This window comes from Cibotium barometz, chromosome 18 (assembly GCF_041138505.1).
Source record: "Cibotium barometz isolate CiBa-2024 chromosome 18, ASM4113850v1, whole genome shotgun sequence".
In the NCBI taxonomy this organism is placed as follows: domain Eukaryota; kingdom Viridiplantae; phylum Streptophyta; class Polypodiopsida; order Cyatheales; family Cibotiaceae; genus Cibotium; species Cibotium barometz.
Genome location: NC_141063.1, coordinates 21,134,250 through 21,154,233, shown reverse-complemented (window position 1 = coordinate 21,154,233; position 19,984 = coordinate 21,134,250). Strand labels below are relative to the sequence as shown.

Genomic DNA, 19,984 nt, shown 5'->3' with positions numbered 1-19,984 from the left:
GAGAACCTCGCTGTATGGCCTCACGAGTGAGGTGATGAAGATTCATAAGTTCACCTCTCGTGCAAATGAGAGCCGACAATGGGTAGAATGAGTATGACTCCCTTTGAAGAAGTACAAGGCACGGCTTGTTGCAAAAGTTTTTTGCTCAAGTGGAAGGTATTGACTTCCTACATTCCCCTTGTTCAGGGGGTAAAATGCAAGAGTCATGTGCAAGGCCCTTAAGGGAGGACTGGTGTGAATCCAGCCGACTCCAATATGTAGGTGTGAAGAGTACTCCAAACTGATTAAGTCAATGGATCCCTAAATTGATTAATCAATAAAATTGCCTCCCTTTAAATCGACAGCAAACGAACCGAGTTTTCTTCGTAAGGAAAGCCAACAGTTTCGTTAAAATCCCCTCGTCCGGATCATAAAAATAGTTGGGGTTTTACTGCAAACGCTTTGAAAGATGAGTTCTTCATCCCCAAAGGTCGGTCTGTCTGTCTGGCTCTCTCTTTTTTCTGTTTTAAACACTTTTTAACTAAAACACAGTTAAATTGAATTTGAGATTTTTGATGGCTCACATAACAGTTGCCGTCTCTTTTTTTCTTTGGTTTTCTTTAAAAACATTTCTGCATTGAAACGATCTAAAAAAAAAAAACAAATTTGTGTAAGAATTTTGATGGGCGATTCAAGAGAAAATGCTCCAATTTTTAAATTTTAGATTTATTTATTTATTTTTTGTTTTGAGGAGGCAGGGGCTCAGTAGAATTGCAGCCAATCGATTGCACAAAGAGTTGAAAGAGTGGCAATTGAATCCTCCTTCCGGATTCAAACACAAAGTCTCTGATAACCTGCAAAGGTACTTTTCTCCGGGTGAGTCTCTTATTAGGATGTGCTTGTTGACCATTAAAACAAACAAAAAGGAAACATCAAATAATAAATAGCTGAATAACCGTGTATGCAACAGATATACATTCTTACATATAGCTGAACACACACATGCACATGATAAGTTTTGCATTCATGTGGCCATACATGTATGCTTTTTTTTTTCTTTTCTGATAAAGGACTTAGTGCTCCATACGATCTCTCCAAATGGGGGGGGGGGGGGGGGGGAGCACTGTGTGTGCGCGCGCGCGTTTGTGTGCCTATGTATGTGTATAATAAATGGTTATGTAAGCACAGTTCGAGGATGAAGATACGTGTTGTATACATATCTTATTTGAAGGACTAATGGAATGACATGGTTTCTACACACATATATGTAATGTGTGTGCATGTGCATGTGTTGAGAGAGAGAGAGAGAGAGAGAGAGAGAGAGAGACGTCTTACAAAAGGCCCTGATGGGCCTATGAGACAAAAGATGATTACAAGTATCCATGGAATATCGTCGTCATGGAAAATTGAAACAAAAATTGAAACTGAAAATGGAAACCTAGTAACTGAAGCTGAGTCCCATGTAAATGCACAGAACAAACGGGGGAGCATGCTATAAAGTATACAAGAATGATTGTAATGCACTCTATCCCAAATCTATGGAGGGGAGGGGTCCATGGAGGAGATCCATCATTGGGTAGGAGAGGATGGCCGCAAGATCTAAAATAGTGAAGAGAGGCTGAGAAGAGAAGGCCTTCATCGTGCGTCGGTGACGTGTAAGGATCACAGTGATCTGGGCCTGATGGGATGGTCTAGGGGGCCGAGGTTCTCTCGCAACTCGGAGCAGTGTGGCTCGCTGTAGAGTGACCCCTATGCTCTTGTGTCTTGGTATGATGAAGTGCCAGATCTGTTGGTGGAGTAGGTGCAACATGCTAGGGCCGAAAGAAGATGGTGATCCTGAGCTGGGCGGAACTAGCTCGTGAGGTTTGTGCTCCGAGGAGGCTCTCTTTGTGTTGTCATAGCTCCAACAAGAACAAGCCAAGGCATCTCTGGTCTGTCCATGTTACAGCTAATAGGACTGAACCCCTCTTTGAAAAGGAAACGAGTTTGGCATCGACAATCTACTTCGACACACTTTGTTTGAGTAACTTGTCTTCATATTTGCATTGCATTGGATTATTTGGCTGGCAAGCCCTTGGAACTTTATGTAGATTAAATTACTCCAATAATACTTCAGTATTGAGTGGGGGGTTGGCCTGTTCGTGGCCCCAGTGGTGGTGTACTCTGGAGTGTGTCTCTTGCAGATTATCTTGTGAAGTGATGTATCTTTCAGTTGTTTTCTGCATTGTGGTTGTTACATTTTAAGTGTTGACACGCATATTGTTCACGAGACAGTGCCCAAGGACGTTCACACCTAGCCGGATTACTTATAGTGGTATCAGAGCACGGTTGTTTTCCTCTTCTTAGTGGAGTGTTTCTGCGTACTTGGTTTTTGTACGTGACATTGTTTAATGTGATGATGTAAATGTAGACACTCTTACGAGTGATAGGCCGAGGATTATTTTGCAGGATAGTTATCTTCTGAGAGACCCGACATTGATTTGGTGCCAGATAGTTCCCCACCAAATAGACCCGTGTATAGGGTAAGCAGAGCACAACAAGAAGAGATTATGAAACAAGTAACCGAATTATTGGACCAAGGTTTATTTCAGCCAAGCTCCTTACCATATTGTTCACTTGTTTTGCTAGGGCAGATGAAGGACGGTTCCTCTGGCATATGACCTTTCCAGATTCAGTTGGGTCTATGCTATCAAGCAGAAGTTAGAGGTATTTACGTGCTTTAAGCACTCTCAGCTCATGGCTGAAAATGCATCTCGATGTAAGATTTGAACTCTATGTACAAATAGAGGGGGGGAGTACATGTCCAAAGAGTTTAATGCAGACTTGTTGGAAAGAGGTATTCAACATTAGTGTACTGTGCCTTATTCACCTTAGCAAAATGGTGTTTCTGGCATGATGTTGTTAGCATATATCATCTCTTGTTGGTGGCTATTTTGGTGTCTACGGGTGCCCATCTGGTCACCATTTGGCCACCCAACTGGTCCACCCGTGCTTTCTCATTATGTACATACATTGGACTAGCGTCCATAGCAATTGCATATGCCGGGGATGGATGCCACTCACGTGATACTATGGACTTGGCTTTCCGTTGGACTTGTGCCTTTGTGTACATGCTTGGAAAATGCCTGGAGGGTTGGTGTTCCATTGGGTCTGGTACCTCGTGTACTTGCCTAGAATGGTATAGTCTCACGAACGGGAATTGTCTATACCATTGCTGCATTGCATAGCATTGCTTGCAAATTGAATTTGCATGGTGTTTTTGTGCTTGCTTGACTAATGTGTACTTCAGGGTAAGGGGACGTCCATGAACCGTGCGTGTGAAACTGTTTGTTGACATGGTTATGTAGCATGTGACATGTGTTAAGTATTGGTCCAAACCTAGCCTTAGAATCTAGCATTAATTTATAAGTGAGTGTGCACTGTGTACACACTTCATTGATGTCCCGGAGGCAGACAAAGCTCAATGCCCACCACCCAGACCTTATCCCCTTTGTTCAAAGGGAGCAACCAGCCATGTGCCCATCCTAGCTTGCACCACAAGTCACTTGTCCTCTCTACTTGACACCCAGGGTGGACATCTCATCATCTCTTCCCCCTCTCTCGAGAATTAGGCGCCTCCCTTCATGAGGTCTTTGGGCTGTATTTTCTGCACTTTCTCCTTTCCAACTCCATATCCAAGCTTGCTAGCGTGTTTTCTAAGCTTCCAAGAGTGTTTCCAAGTGGTATTCACTCTTCTACACACTTCCAATGATTGAAATTCAGCAAAACAGTCCTTTTTTTTAATGTAATTTCTGGCCTTGTGGCTGAAAACCCTAATTTCAGCATTCCTTTCTCAAGTTGAACCATAGGGGAGGTTTTCCCAAGGTTCCCTTCATCTTCTTGAAGACTTTTGTCGCGAAGGATCACGATAGATTGAAGATTGCAACACTCTAGACGCTTCCATTGCGAAGACTTCCGCTGACATCGACTCTGCTTGCAATTGGTAAGCTTTAATGCTTAATTATGGAAGCAAGTAGCAAGAGGGAGGAGGTGGACTCCATGTTTGCATTCCCTGTCTAGGGTTCTCTTGTCCTATGTGCTCTCTTGCAGATTGTTACTACCATGTGTTGATGGAACAATACAGAGTAGATGGTAGGGAACATGGGCACTTGAGAGGGTAGTGTGAGTTACAAATCTTTATCGACATATATCTCAACCTCGTGGTTTTCTACAAAAGGGGTAGGAAAGCAAAGTATGCAGGTTGAAGAAAGCCGTATATGGCCTTAAGCAGGCTCCTAGGGCTTGGTATGAAAAGATTCATGCATACTTGGTTGCACATGGTTTCTACAAAAGTCCTATTGAAAGTACCCTCTATGTCAAGAAGACTCAGGATAGTTTCTTGGTCATCATCTTGTACGTTGATGACATGCTGCTCATAGGCCCTAATGAGGAACGGATTTCAGCTTTCAAAGTTGAATTACATTCATCATTTGAGATGTCAGATTTGGGTCAGTTGCATTTTTAATAAGCGTGCATCTACACTAGTTGAGACAGGTGCCGGGCTTAGCATTTAGGATTCTTGAGAGTTTTGATCAAACATTATATTAGCAGGCTGTTGGGTGCCTGATTTATTTATGCCACACGAGGCTAGACATTCAGTTTGGGGTCTCTCAGTGGAGCGGGTTTATGCATAGCTCAGGCTCTAGGCATTGGTAGGTTGTCAACAAGTGGGTTTTCCGCTACTTACATGGCACTTAGTACCTTGGATTGTTCTATCCTATGGGGCGGGATTCACAGCTCCATGCCTTTACAGATTGGGATTAAGCCGTATGCTACGATGCTACGATGCTACGACAGGGTGTCAAGTAGTGGCTTTTGCTTCCATCTTAGTGATTCATGTATATCATGGCTCATCAAGAAGCAGTCAACAATGGTTCGAGTTGTGAAGCTGAGTACAGGAGTTGAGTGCGTTTGGCTCGGACGCCTTATGGCTGATTTGGATGTTGGACAACCTTCCTCTCCTCCACTACCATTTTCACTGATAGTCAAAGTGCATTGGTAGTTGTGAGAAACCTAGTGTTTCATGCTCGCACTAAGCACATCGAGGTGCATTATCATTATGTTAGGGAAAGACTCTCTGCATGGGGGATCAGCTTGGTATATGCGCCTACACATGATAACCTGACATATTTGTTCACGAAGGCACTTCCTCATGAAAAGTCAAAAGCTTTCTGCAAAGCTTTTGACTTACTCTCTTTTGGGGATTGATCCGCCATCTGCTTGTCATGTTCACAAGAGGGTTTGTAGACGTCTATGTTATGGCAGTGATGGGTGAACTCCAGTAGAACCAATCGGGGCACTTTTTACCCTCCATAAGAGGGGGGTTTTATCCTGTGCACTCTAGGTGTGAACCCATCCTTATTTTATTATAGGGTTCTTTTGGCACTTATCACCTAATCTACAATATTGCTTTGTGTGTGTGGATTTATGTGCTTGGTTGTAGCATCTTATAACAATAACTGTGAGTGCCATGCTCCTATGCAGGACATAGAGGTATCATACCTATTGTCCACATGATTGAGCGCTATTTTTTTTTTGGTCCTTTTCACCCCTAAATGGATGGGCAAAGTGAGGCTGCAAATTCAACTATGTTGGATCTTCTCAAATGCTATGTTGTCGATCAAAAAACAGCTTGGGAGAAGTATCTACCGACCCCGTTGGTTGAGTTTGCATACAACACAGTGCATGCCTCCATAGGAAAGGCCCCATTTGAGATTGTATATGGCAAAGTGATATTGCCACCCATCCTATGCACTAATAGCTAATGAGTATATCACAGATCTTGATGTTGCCTTTGCATAAGTGCGGATAGCCATTGCTCGTTCATAGGATAAGCATAAGAGGGCTGTCAAAGAGAATGATTGGGTATAGGTGAAATTTGCGAAAGCAAGACTCGATAAGAGGCCAGGAAAGGAGGGAGCATGCCCTAAGCTCTCTACTAGGTAATACGGACCTTTTAAGGTGATCAAGCAGATCAATGAGATTGCTTTCTTGCTTGCATTGCCAGATCATTGGAGGATTCACAATGCCTTTCATGTGAGTCTATTGCGGAAGTATGTGGGGCCATAGTTAGAATAGAAGAGCTGCCAGAGGTTGATGAGCTAGAGGAAGTTCTTTAACTTGAGCAGATTGTGTTTCACAAGGAGAGAAAGATACCTGATACCTTGTGAAGTTCAAGAACTATTTGCCTATCAACGCAAAATGGTTGATGGAGACTTCTTTAGGGGTATTTGGAGAAGCCGGGGGAGGATGTCACCATTTAGCCGCCCAAGTGGTCTTCCCCTATTTCTTTCCAAGGTATGAGAAGCTTGGGAGCTTCGTGTTGCCCGTACTAAGGCCATGTCTTGCGTCACCTACGGGACGGGAGGCTAGGTCTCGTGTCACCTGTAGTGTGGCCAAGATGTGGAACCCACTGTAAGGCATCCCATTTTAGCCTTCCCACTGAGCGAGTTCCGTGCTCGGGAAGACCTGCTATGTATAGGATCGAGGAACGAGAGATGTATCCATTGCATAATGCATGTGCATGCATCTCTACTTGCTTGAAACTGATTTCGCGTGACTTGTTTTCGTGTGACTGCTTGCTATGACGTGTCTAGTTCACGGGCAAGGGATGCCCACCTGGGAACCGTGCGAGTGTCCTGTATTTTGACATGGTTTGTGGCATGTGAACATGTGGTAAGTATTCACTTGAACCTTTGTTTATTCTTGTAAAGGTTTTATAACCTTTACTGTTCACACTTAATTGCCGGGCACCGTCCACTGGTGTAACACGCGGAAGCTCTGGGAGTCTTCTTTCAGCCCTAAACACTCCTGGAAACCATCTGATGCAAAACGTAGATATAGAGAGAGAGTAGAGAGAGAGAGAGATATGCTGGAAATTCAGTATATTACTATAGTACAAAAAGGTACTTGTCTGCAGCCCTAGGTTGCCTTGAAGAAAAGGCGATAACACCCAAAATTCTATCCCCCTATGGGACTCCTACTGACCCAATCCCTAGGGGATGGAATGGCCTATACAATGAGCATGTGTGCCTATTTATAGGCCTTGGAATCATTGTAGAACTGGCCGACTGTTGGTCGGCCAGCAGTCATGGGCATAATCCATACAAAACCTGCGTTTGTGTCATATCTGGACCAGCCGCTTCTGATTTGGTCCAGCCGCCTCTGAACTGGTCCAGCCGCCCACCTTTGCAAGCAGCCGACAGCTCAGCCTTATCCTTCCATGCCCCTGCTACAAGTCCACACTGACCTCTGCTGCACCAGATGCTCCAAACTCCTAGTTCTACTGATCTTTTACTGGCTGCTCCCTTCTGGATTAGCCTTGAGAAGGTACATGGCATTGATCATGCACATGACATCCCCCTCTTCTAAACTTGATGACGGGATTCCAACCTGCTCTTGGATGACTGTCATCATCCCAAATCCTTTCCCGAAGTCCCTCTGTCATCCATCCATCCCTGGCAACCCTTTTCTCTGAAAGCCCGGTCTGTTCTCCAAACCACTCTGTCTCAGACTAAGATCTATGCATCTGTTCCATCTAGTCCACAATCCTTTCCTGCCCCGACTCTGAACACTGTCTTGGTTTTCATTCCTGAGAAATGAGTCTGGTACTCTCACATCACCCTTGGAGGATAAACCTCCCTTGGGACCGTTGCCCGAGAACCTATTTGGCTCACAGGACTGCCATCCCCTCTGGCTTTGTGGAACACCACCAACAAACCTCCTGGGAGCTCTTCCCGATCTGTGTTCCTTGCCTTGGGCTTCGTATCCGTGTACTTTCGTGTACCTTGGACCTGTACACCATCATATGGGACTGATTATTTGTCTAGCTTTGCTGAGCCTGATGCTTTGATACCAATGTAACATGCGGAAGCTTCGGAGAAGAATTGATAACTTCAATACTCAGAGCACTCTTTTCGCGACGGAAATTAATGCACAAACTGAAAGGAGATGTGCAAAAAATAGAGAGAGAGAGGGAGAGATGGAGAGGACACAGTATTGGGTCCCAATTCCCTCTGTAGGGCCCCCACCACGGATGGTGTATTTGCTTTATTAGAATGATGCGAATCTGAAAAGAAAATACAGAATTCTTGACCTTTCTTGGCTGGGAAATCCCTGCCCTTGACCTTCAGTACTCCACTCCTTTGCTTAGCAACTCCCTTGGCTTGTCTAGCCCTTGATTTGCTTGAGCTCTTGGTGAATAATGAGATGATTGAATGGGAACATGGGCTAGGCTATTTATACTACTCAATATGAGCAGTCGGCCAGTATACATCCAGGCGGCCAGCCTAAAAGTCCCACGACTTGTGAAAATCCAGCAATAAATGCTGAATTAAATCCCAAAAAATGCTGCGTTTTTCCCTACAGGCTGAGAAGGTGATGCGCTTGAATTCCAATGGCTGGGCAAGGCCTTTGCACACATCCCAAGGGCTGGGCAGCCTGTATGGGCTGCCCCATACTTGCCCTACAGCCATGTAAAGGTTGTAAACTCCTGGAATTTGCCTTATTCTTGCCCTAGGGTTGTCCTACAGCCCCTCCATGGCTGGTGGGTTCAGCCTGGGTCTTCCTGGCCCTCATGGGGGTGGTTCCACACCATTCCCATGCCCACACTAAGATCCGGGGTAGCCCTATGGGCTGGCCCCTTGTTCTAAACACTAACTACTCAGTGATCTGGCATCTGGTACCATACCAGATACAGAGAATCACAGACATCATTCTAGAGGGAGACTCACAGCGCGGACTAGCACTGTTTCATGTGCAGGACAGTGCACACCTGACCTTGGACTCATGTGCAGGACAATGCACACCTGACCTTGGACTCATGTGCAGGGACCTTGGACTCATGTGCAGGACAATGCACACCTGACCTCGGACGACTGAGATGGATCCTTGGCTGACTCGTCCTGGATTGGGCTCACATGGGACCAGTTCACCATCCTAGGTCCTGCACCTTCTGTACAGAAATGTCTACGTGGCATCCAAGTGCGGGATGCACGTGACATCCCCTTCTGCTTAACTTGACGGAAGCTGCATAGCCTCCAAATAATCCGTCAATAACGCCAGATAGTCTTTGAAAAACTCTTTGTCGAGCGATACCGCTTCATGGGTTCCTCGGTCCTGAAACTTTGTGAGGAACTGTCGTAGTCTTCGCCCTGAGCCATGCTTGAAACGGTGCAGAAGGATCTATTTTGGAACCATAACTTCGGCTTCATCAACAATGTCTGGTTCCACTTCGTCTTTGACCTCTGAAGGGGTTGGACCTGCATATGGCTTTAACCAACTGACATGAAATACATCGCGCATAGTCCAACTCGGAGGTAGCTTTAATTGCATAGACACCTCGTTAATCGTTGTAACGCGCGGAAGCTCTGGGTAGTCTTCTTTCAGCCCTAAACACTCTTGAAAACCTTCTGATGCAAAACGCACCATCTGATGCAAAAACGCAGGTAGAGAGAGAGTAGAGAGAGAGAGAGTGAAGTGCTGGAAATTTAGTATATACTATGGTACAAAAAGGTACATATCTTTGCAGCCATGGGCTGCCTTCATAAAAAGGTTGTTAACCCTAAAATCTGTCCCCTATGGGACCTCTAATGATCCAATCCCCTAGTGGGAGAGAATGCCTACAACAAAGAGCAAGGGGGGGTATTTATAGCCCCTTGGACAAAATGGGGAACTGGCCGACTGCTGGTCGGCCAGTTAATAATTCATTAATATCCAATAAATGCAGCCAGACTGGATCTCTTGATGCGCCTGCTCTGCCAGCACCTTTTGCCCTGCAGCCGACAGCCTTTTGGTACTGCTGATGTCAGCCTCCATGAAGCCGACAGCCCTTCTGATCCATGCTTTGCTACAAGTCCTGCTCCATGTCCATCTTCTACTGGTTCATAATCTTTATCTGCTTGCCCCTTATGGATTTAGCCCTAGAAATGTCCATGGCATCTGTGATGCACATGACATCCCCCTCTGCTAAACTTGATGACGGGAATCCAACCTGCTCTTGGATGACTGTCATTATCCCAATCCTGTTCCGAAGTCCCTCTGTCATCATCCATCCCTGGCAAACCTTTTTTTCTCTGAAAATCCGGTCTGTTCTCCAAACCACTCTGTCTCTGATGAAGATCTATGCATCTGGTCTTCCTCTAGTCCACAATCCATTCCTGCCCTGACTTTGAACACCGTCTTGGTCTTCTTTCCTGGAACTGAGTCTGGCACTCTCACATCACCCTTGGAGGATCAACCTCCCTTGGGACCGTTCCCTTAGAACCCATCTGGCTCACGGAACTGCCATCCCCATCTGGCACTGTGGAACACCACCAACAAACCTCCTGGGAGTTCTTCCCGATCTGTGTTCCCGCCTTGGGCTTCGAATCCGTGTACTTTCCTGTACCTTGGACCTGTACACCATCATCTGGGACTGAATCAGTGTTTAGCTTGGCTGAGCCTGATGCTCTGATACCAATGTAACGCGCGGAAGCTCTGGGTAGTCTTCTTTCAGCCCTAAACACTCTTGAAAACCTTCTGATGCAAAACGCACCATCTGATGCAAAAACGCAGGTAGAGAGAGAGTAGAGAGAGAGAGAGTGAAGTGCTGGAAATTCAGTATATACTATGGTACAAAAAGGTACATATTTTTGGAGCCATGGGCTGCCTTCATAAAAAGGTTGTTAACCCTAAAATCTGTCCCCTATGGGACCTCTAATGATCCAATCCCCTAGTGGGAGAGAATGCCCTACAACAAAGAGCAAGGGGGGCTATTTATAGCCCCTTGGACAAAATGGGGAACTGGCCGACTGCTGGTCGGCCAGTTAATAATTCATTAATATCCAATAAATGCAGCCAGACTGGATCTCTTGATGCGCCTGCTGCCAGCACCTTCTGCCCTGCACAGCCGACAGCCTTTTGGTATTGCTGATGTTAGCCTCCACGAAGCCGACAGCCCTTCTGATCCATGCTTTGCTACAAGTCCTGCTCCATGTCCATCTTCTACTGGTTCATAATCTTTATCTGCTTGCCCCTTCTGGATTTAGCCCTAGAAATGTCCATGGCATCTGTGATGCACATGACAATCGTTTTCCTGATGGGAAAAGGTCTGAAGCTCCTGAAAGACAACTTTGGGCATCGTTTGTCCACCTGTTTCAATCTTTGCTTCATAATCCGAAGATACACCCAATCCCCTTCCGAAAACTTCATATCCCTTCGGTCTTTATTTACCTGTGGAGTGTAGGCCTCTTGCGCTTTAGCCAATCTGTCTTTTACTGACTCTAAAATCTCTTGGTAAGACTCCGTCACCCTGATCGCCTCCGGTACTGAAGACGAAGTCGTGGTTAACGACGACTGGAAAGGTCTTCCAAACGCTGCCTCGTATGGAGTCTTGCCAATAGCTGAAGAAAAAGAATCATTCAAAACAGCTTGAACTAAAGGCAAATATGATTCCCACTTACCTTACTGATCGTGGACATGACACTTCAGCACATCAAAGGCCAACTGGTTGTATATCTCTGTCTGGCCGTCCGTCTGTGGGTGGAATGCACTGGAAAAATTCAACTTAGTACCAAAATTATCAAACAATGCTCTCCAAAAATGAATGGTAAACTTGGCATCTCGGTTTGACACTATGGTCCTAGGAATCCCGCCCATCGGGTACCAATGCCGAATGAACAACCGGGCAACATCCTCGGCGGTCACATTGGCCCTGCAAGAAATAAGCATAACAAATTTGCTAAACCCATCAACAATAGTTAAGCACTGCGTATTACGCTTACTTGGACTGGGAGGCAGATTCGTGACAAAGTCCATGGAAATGTCTTGGAAAGGACCCTCAGGAATTGGCAAGGGCTGTAACAATCCTATCTTCTTTCCACAAGGCACTCACACCTTTTGACAAATGTCACAGCGTTGTATATATGTAAACACATCACGCCTCATCTTTGGCCAATAGTATTGCCGTTGTAATTTCCCCAGAGTCGAATTCATGCCCCTATGACCACCTGTAATGGCGTCATGGGCATCATGGAGAAGAGCTGCCCTGAACGACTTCATGACACATAGTTGGCCTTTGTAGAAAAGCCAACCATCGCGTATCAGAAAGTGGCATGGTTCTGTGGCATCCAATGCCTGTTCCCACTGTGTATCGAATTCCTCGGAATCCGCATACGTGTGCTTCATGTCCTCTAGTCCTGTACCAAACAAGATCAAGTCTAGTGGTCTGAATCGTAGACACTTGTCCCTTCCTGCTCAAAGCATCGGCCATTGGATTGGCCTTTCCCGGAAGGTACTCAATCATACCACCGAATTGCTGGAATATCCGACTCCAGCGATGTTGTCGATCACTCCACTGTGCACTTGGCATCGTCTGAATTCAGCATAATATCTGATGGTCAGTGTGAACCTCGAAGTCACGGCCATACAGAACATGTTTTCAATGTTTCAAGGCTTGTATAACTGCTAGGAGTTCACGATCATAGACTGAGTAGTTCTTCTCGGCGGACAGTAACTTACGAGACATGTAAGCTACTGGATGACCATTCTGTTGCAATACCCCTCCAATTGCGATGTTACTCGCATCGGTGATCACCTAAAATGGGTCGTCCCACGAGGCAAGTGCTAAACAAGGTGCTTCTGATAAAGCCACCTTGAGGTTCTGGAATGCCTCCAACGCTCTTGGAGTCATTCGAATCTTTTGCCTTCTTGTTTTCACTCCCTTTAGCAGATCGGTGAGATCTGCCGAGAGGTCAGCAAACTTGTCGATGTGGGTGGAATATGCCTGGCATATATCCACAAATGATCTAATGTCATAGGCTGTCTGAGGTACTTCCCAGTTGACAATCTCAGCCACTTTAGCCGGATCAAGTCGAATGCCTTCAGCACTAATTATATATCCCAAGTAATGCACCTGGAACAGATAAAATTCCGACTTCTTTTCATTGACGTAGAGCTCGTTGCTTTCCAGCAACTTAAGGACTTTCTCCACATCAACGTCATGCTGCTCAACCGTAGCTGAAAATACTAGTATGTCGTCCAGAAATATGAACACACACTTTCCAATCAAATCCCGGAAAACACGCATCATCATGCTGTTAAATGTAGCTAAATGGCATGACTACAAATTCATAGTGGGCCCGTTCTGTACGGAAGGCTATCTTGGGGATGTCCCTCTCCACAATCCGCACACCTAGTGGTACCCACTCTTTAAATCAAGTTTCGAGAACACCTTTGCTCCATTTAGCCTCTCGAGAATATAGTCAATTCAAGGCATCGGGAATCTGCTCTTGATAGTTAGCTTGTTGAGTGCACGATAATCGACACACAAACGGGAAGACCCATCTTTCTTCTTGACAAATAAGATCGGTGGTGCAAATGGCGACACGCTAGGGCGGATGAAGCCAGATTGCAACAATTCTTGGAGTTGGCGGTCCAACTCCGATTCCATTGCCTTGGAAAGGCGATACGAAAACTTGCTCGGGGGTCCCAAGCCTGGGAGGAGGGCTATCTTGTGGTCCTCCGGTCTGGACGGGGGGAGCTGGGAAGGAAGGCTGTCCCGAATAAAAATCTTTTGGAACTTTTCATGGAGAACCGAGTACTTCTCGGAAGCACTGGCCACCGTCTGGGCTGTCTGGATGTAAATCATGGCACACTGTGCGCCTTTCCTGACTGCTCGCTTAATCTGTAATTGGCTTATGAGCGGAAAGTTCGGAACTCCTGGCTCACACTTAATGGTCACTAGGGCGTTTGACACATTCCGATTGATCTTGAATGTGTGCTTGTCCCACTTGACATCAGGAAGAAACTTGTGAAACCACTGAATACCCAAAATTATGTCTGCTCCTACAAGAGGGGCCACCATAAAATCACGCACAAACTCTATGCCCTGAATCACTAACTTAGCTCCTAGAGCTTCATACTTGACGCTCGTTGTCATGCCTGTGCTAAAACCCTCAACGTGTTTGTCCACCGAAGTCAGATCAAAACGGGCACGCCTAGCGGCGTGTTCCGTGACCACATCCTCCGTGCTGCCGCTATCAAACAAGACGACGACTCTCTGGCCACCTATGTAGCCAAAGGACTTGAGCAATTCGTTGCGCTCATACTCCTGGTCATGGGCGCCCTTCTGGTGTGGGAGTCGAGCTCACCATGGAAGCTGTGGAGGCGGCGGCGGTGGGCTTTGGAGGCTTCTTCGGACAATCCCGAGAAGTATGTCCTTTTGTATGACAAAAGAAACATCTATCCTCCTTCTTGTACTGAGAAAGCTCCTCAGCACTCAACTTGCCACCTGTCTTGCCTGCCTCCGCTTTCTGGTCTGGAGTAAGCTTAGACGCATTGTTCGAGTTCTTGGAGCCAGAGGCTCCCGGGCCCCATCTGGGGAAGACCCCGTCTGGTTCTGGCTTTTGCTCCCTGAGGCGGTAGCCCTGGGAGAAGCCGGCTGGGAAGTCTTGGGCTTTCCACCATTGTGTTTCATTTCTGCACTCTACGTAAGCGAGAGTGCATCCTCAAAAGTGGCTGGCCTAAACATACACACCTCCCATTGGATTTGCGTGTCTAGGCCATACAAAAACTGCCCTTTCTTGTCCGTATCAGATAAGCCTAATTGTAGACATAAAGTCGAAATTCTATTGGCAAACTGAAGGACTGGTTGCGCGTTCTGACGCGCTCCCTGAACTCGTCTTCGAGTCGCTCAAGGTAGTGGGGCGGTAGAAACCGCTGCTTAAGGTCGCGGACAAACTCGTCCCACACATAAGTTGCCATACCTGCTCTGGTGTGGGCTTGAGCCCACTGAATCCACCAAGGAATGGCCTCACCTTCCAAGTACCAACTGGCTAAGATCACTCTGTCAGTATCTGTTTTCCTAACTGCGGTACGAGCCAAGTATGCACGTGCTGCATCTCTCGGTTGCATGTGTAACTCTTGAGCAATCATTGCCATTGCATGATCCATATAAGATTCAGCTTTCTTGGCCTTCAAACGGTCATGTACCAATGGATCCTCGCGGCGGTAGAGATTCAATTCTTCTTGTTGTGCATGGAGAAGAGCTTGCATACGAGTAAGTTCAGCCCTCAAGACTATGGACTCTTCTTCTTGCATCTTCTCTTTGCCACGGGATGGCTGTCCCACATATTCATGTTCCCTATTGTGCACCACATGAGTTTGCTCATCCTGTAAAGCATTGGAGGCATGCATTTCATTGTCCCTGCCTCTTGTATTAGCATCTCCAACATTCATTGTATGGCTGTCCATAATGTTCTAAGTGTAGAGATAGCTAGTGTTCACGGTGATCGTCTCTCACGATAGAAGTGAAAGAGAACCGTATGCTCTGATACCAATGTAACTTGGTTGAACACAATGCTAATCAATACACTTAAATACACTAAGATTTGATGGACACTTGTTCAATTACAAGAAGTAAATTGCTGAATTGACTAGAGACACACAATGAGCCGGAATGGCCGACCCCTCCCTCAAATAAAGTATATTGATCTTGGGAGAATCAAGTACATAGTGTCATGGGCATTTCTGGCCAGATTTCCATACCAATGCATATGAATACAGTATTGCAAACAAGTGGTTGTCGATGTAGACTTGCAACCCACGCTACCCTCTCAAACGTATCTTGGCACAATCTCCACTTGTGCCCCTCTTAATAGGAAGGAGAGCCGTGAGGTGGTTGGGCGGTTAGTGTCAAATACCACCACTTCCGTTTTGCCCTAAGTGACCACATTGTTTGATACTGAGGTACATGGATAGAGTCCACATTGTTTTTGGTTCATGAAGTGTATTTACAAGGTATTATGTGCATTTTCCACGTGGCTTAGACCTTTGTATCTGTGGAATTGATGGCAGGTGGATAGTTGAAGTAAATGGAGCTCCGAGTACTTTATATGAGAATGAGACTTATTATCTTCAAGTAGACTTCCCGGAAAATTATCCAATGGAAGCACCTCAGGTACTGATCTCTGAAGCATCTTATGCAATTATCTCTTTACCACTCGAGGCACTTACTATTTATTTGCATAAGGGCTTCAGATTTACAAGGCTGCAATCCGTAATTAAGCATTGACATGGTTCAATCATGCAACAGGTCATTTTTACGCAGAATCCACCACTTCATCCCCACATATATAGTAACGGGCATATCTGCTTAGGTGACTAATGCTCCAATAATTTCCACGTTTTTGAAAACTCTTGTATTTGGTTATTGATGGATCATATGCTTGTTTTCTTTTTTGGTTCAGTTTTTTTTTTCGTTTAGTTTGAGTAAATCAAAACTACTTGGAAAAACTGATAGGTAGACTTGGGCTTTATTTGGTAAAAGAGAATCACCACCAGACAGTGAGAACAAATGTGGGTTGTGATGGTATCCTAACTAGTGCCAACAGAATGATTTGTAACTAGCACACGGTGGCTATAGACATAAGGCTTTCTCCAATGAGGACGTGGACTGTCACTGGGAGAGAAGAAATGATTTGAGTGCCATGAGGTGGGACACTTGAAGGAGATTGCTGTGAGATGCAGCAGGTGGTCAGTCAGCCGATCCAGCAAGACTCTCCTAGCAGTAGATAGCACCAATGTAGTTATTGAAGAGCTCGTCTAGGATGTTTCCAGCATAGTAGGAAAGAGAATCAACCACACCTGTTCTTATCTGGTTCCTCTTCAAATCTTGATGGAGAGAATTGTATTTGTGATGACAAGGCAAGGTGGAGCTCATGCCTTAAGTTCATGAAAATAATTTAGGCTTGAAGGTTATGGCAGCATACAACCCAATGGGCAAGGACCAAGAAAGTAAATCTAAGATTACTATAAAAAAGTTGTTTAGAAAAATAGTAGTGGGACAGCAGTCCTGCTCAAAAAGAAATTTCCCCTTAGATGACCTGGGATATATATCAGTAAAAACTTGTTCTGCATTATCATAATGGTCCTTTTTATAGGAGAGACCCCCTTATACAAGGTGTGCATATGCTGCCACCACACATGCCACATGTCAAGACAGGATGCCAAGTGTTGGTTGGCTAGGCCTTCTATGACACCGAAAAGTCATCACAAATGTCATTTATTGTGTTCATATTGTGCCCAACTTGTGTTCCAACTATTGGTTCACATCATAGGCACCTCCGAGCTCCTATTGATCCTCGTACTTTGCCTAGAAGGTGGCCACAAAGCGGAAGCATGTCTACGTGGGTGATGCACCTGACACAATCCATCTAGAACTTGCGGATAGCCAAATTTTGGCAAGAACTGTAATGAACTTATGAGAGAGAACCAGAACCAGATCCAAGCAAGCTTCAGTCTGCATTGTTCAGAGATGTATCATGCTATGTTACTGGTTCGGATAAGGGTTTAGAGATTAACTAGCCAACAAAAGGGTCTATGACACTACGGCAAAGGAACCCGGATAGGAAACAGCAGGCCAGCTACCCAACTAACAAAAAATTGAATGCAATTAAAGCAAACCACAAATAAGTACAACTTTGCAAATTAACACAAGTTGGCCTACTTTTTGGAGATCTATGAACCCTCTCTATACATCTAATAATAATCTCTTGAGCAGCCATCCAAGGGAGAGGACCAAACTTTAGAGTCTTAGAAGTCGCCCAATAACAGCTAACCATCCCAAGACTTCCTTCTCTGAAGTATTGTAAGCTTTTTTCAGTTCAGGAACTATGGTTGATTAGGTTGAGAATATAAGTCTTCTATTGTTCCTCTCTCTTCTTTGCCTCTCTCTGCCCAATTTTGTGCTTCAAAGTACCACGCTTATGAGAGCGCACTCTGGCGAATATGTTTTTGGTCTCTTTTGAAACTAAAAATCTAGCTTACAAAAAACTTAATTGGTCCCATGTTAGATTCTCCAGTCAAGGAGCAATTAGAGCTTGGTAATATTCAGCTAATTAGACTTGATAGATCCCATTTTCTCCAGCACAAAGAAAGTGAGGGTTGCATGAAAATTTTGAAATAGGGCGCACACCACATTGTGACCAACCAAAGTATCCTCTCCCAGTCGTGGAAGGCTATATTAATTGCCTTGATAAATGATAACTCAAAGCTGGAAATTTTCCATGCCCATTTGGGCTAGAGGAGGAAGCTTCCTCCTTGAATAGACTTCCTACGAACTAGATTGAGTACATTATACTAAAGGAAAACCTAACTAGATGAAAATTCTTTCTTAGCACCATTCATCCCATCACCCATGCTAGTCCTTTTTTAAGGGAAAGGGCTGGATAAGACTGAAATGCCCTTCTAGGCAAGTGCAAGGCTGTTGTTTCAAGAAAAAGAAAATGTCTTTTCTAGCGAAGTCTACAAAAAACTTCTTTGAGCACATCACGAGAAGTAAGAAAAACACCGAACTCTTATTGTAGATTTACAGGCTCTTTTCTCCAAGCCTGTATAAATCTTTCCATCTAATCTCATGTCCTTGTTTAATCATCTTGTGATTAATCCCTAATCCCATCTTGTTAATCAAGTGCTAATTTTGTTTTAATCTCCAACTAGGTCTTACAGTGGTATTAGAGCTATCTTGCCAGCTCTCCCCTTTTCTGCCCAACTATCTCGCCACCTCTTTGTGCACCTGGCATTTTTCTCCCGGCTGCACATGCTGCACCGCTGCCAGATACCATCTCCATCCGTGAGTTTCCGCCACCGCGCTTCACTGCCCCAACGCCCATCACTGCTTGTTTGCGCTACCATTGGCGGCGGAGCTAGTGGATGTCACCAATGTGGACATTTCTAGTGTGAAAAGGGTCTGGTGGATTCCGTGACACCCAAACATGCATTACTGTACAAGCTTTGAGAATGGGGGATTATCTAGCATAAAAGATCAAGAGCTTGAAGCTAGGTGTAGGCGCCCAAGATGGTTACTTGGACGCAAAAATGGGCATTGAAGCTCAAGTGTCAAGTGGAAAGCATATATGGCGAGCTCCTGAGGATTTGAGAGAGATCTAACTCTGAACACGGTTCTACATGGTGCTCTCATATATATCTAATAAGATGGAATATAAAGGAACACACTTCTAAAATCTAGCAAGGTTATTATTTTTGGATAACCCTCAATGGAAATTCTGTTCATGTCATTACATCCATAAGCTAAGAAAATGGTGGGACTTGCTCAAGCACCTTTGACAGAAGGTCTAGGAGTTGAGATATTTTTAGAGATGACGTTTTCGGGGATATCATCTCTTAAATCAGGACATGTGGTAGGACTGTGGATCAAAGTGAGATTGCCTCACACTTGTCACCTCAACTCTTCACTTGCCATTGTAGCTCATGAGAGCTTGTTACGACCTTGTGTTTTTCTCTGGACAGTGAGTGGGTGGGTACGAGCACGGGCACGGGATGGACAGTGTGAACAGGCATCAGTTTGGATATGAAAAGGAAACCCATATGTGTGGCCAGCCCAAGTGTGAAAGGGGACAAAAGGGAGTTTTGAGTTTATAAGGTTTTAAAACCTTAGATGACTTAAAATATTATTATTTTTATGGGCATGCATTTTTGATATCTACTTTTGTTTTTTTGGAGAAAGCGAATCGCATCTTTATAAAAAGGCGAAGGGTGGCAGATTGTGGATCATCGACGAGTGCCAGGTGGTGGTATATGTGGGCACATCACCTTGGAGCAGGTCGTCGTGTGGTCATCGTCAGGTCGCCGTGTGGTCATCGTCGGGTGGCACGTGGTATATACGGGCGGTTCACCTTGGACCTGGCGGTTGTGCGTACGGGCTACAGCTAGGCAGGGCCTGCAGCCAGCAAAGGGGCGCCAGGTGGCTGTGCATATGGGCTACAGCCAGCAAGCGGCGACCAGGCGGGCAGCAACGGGCAGCTAGGTGGGCGTCAGGCAGTCGCAGCCAGTCGGGCAGCCAGGCGGACGCCAGGTGGGGAGCTCTTTGCGGCATGAGCAGTGCCACGTGCGGGTGCTGGCAGCTGCGAGTGTGGAAGTTGCCAGCGCAGGCATAACAAGGCGACTGGCGGGAATACAGAAGCGTACA

The 19,984-nt window shown here is 45.5% G+C and overlaps 1 protein-coding gene across 1 annotated transcript in view; it reads left to right on the top strand.

Moving 5' to 3' along the window:
• Positions 1 to 311: 311 nt before the first annotated feature.
• The window catches only part of LOC147629064 (putative ubiquitin-conjugating enzyme E2 16), a 36,257-nt gene continuing 16,584 nt past the window's right edge, over positions 312 to 19,984 (top strand). Inside the window, exons 1-4 of the mRNA XM_086812304.1 lie at positions 312 to 469; positions 738 to 841; positions 15,853 to 15,955; positions 16,091 to 16,154. Coding sequence (XP_086668430.1) covers positions 449 to 469; positions 738 to 841; positions 15,853 to 15,955; positions 16,091 to 16,154 — 292 coding nt within the window. The 5' untranslated portion in view covers positions 312 to 448. The remainder of the gene's footprint in view (positions 470 to 737; positions 842 to 15,852; positions 15,956 to 16,090; positions 16,155 to 19,984) is intronic.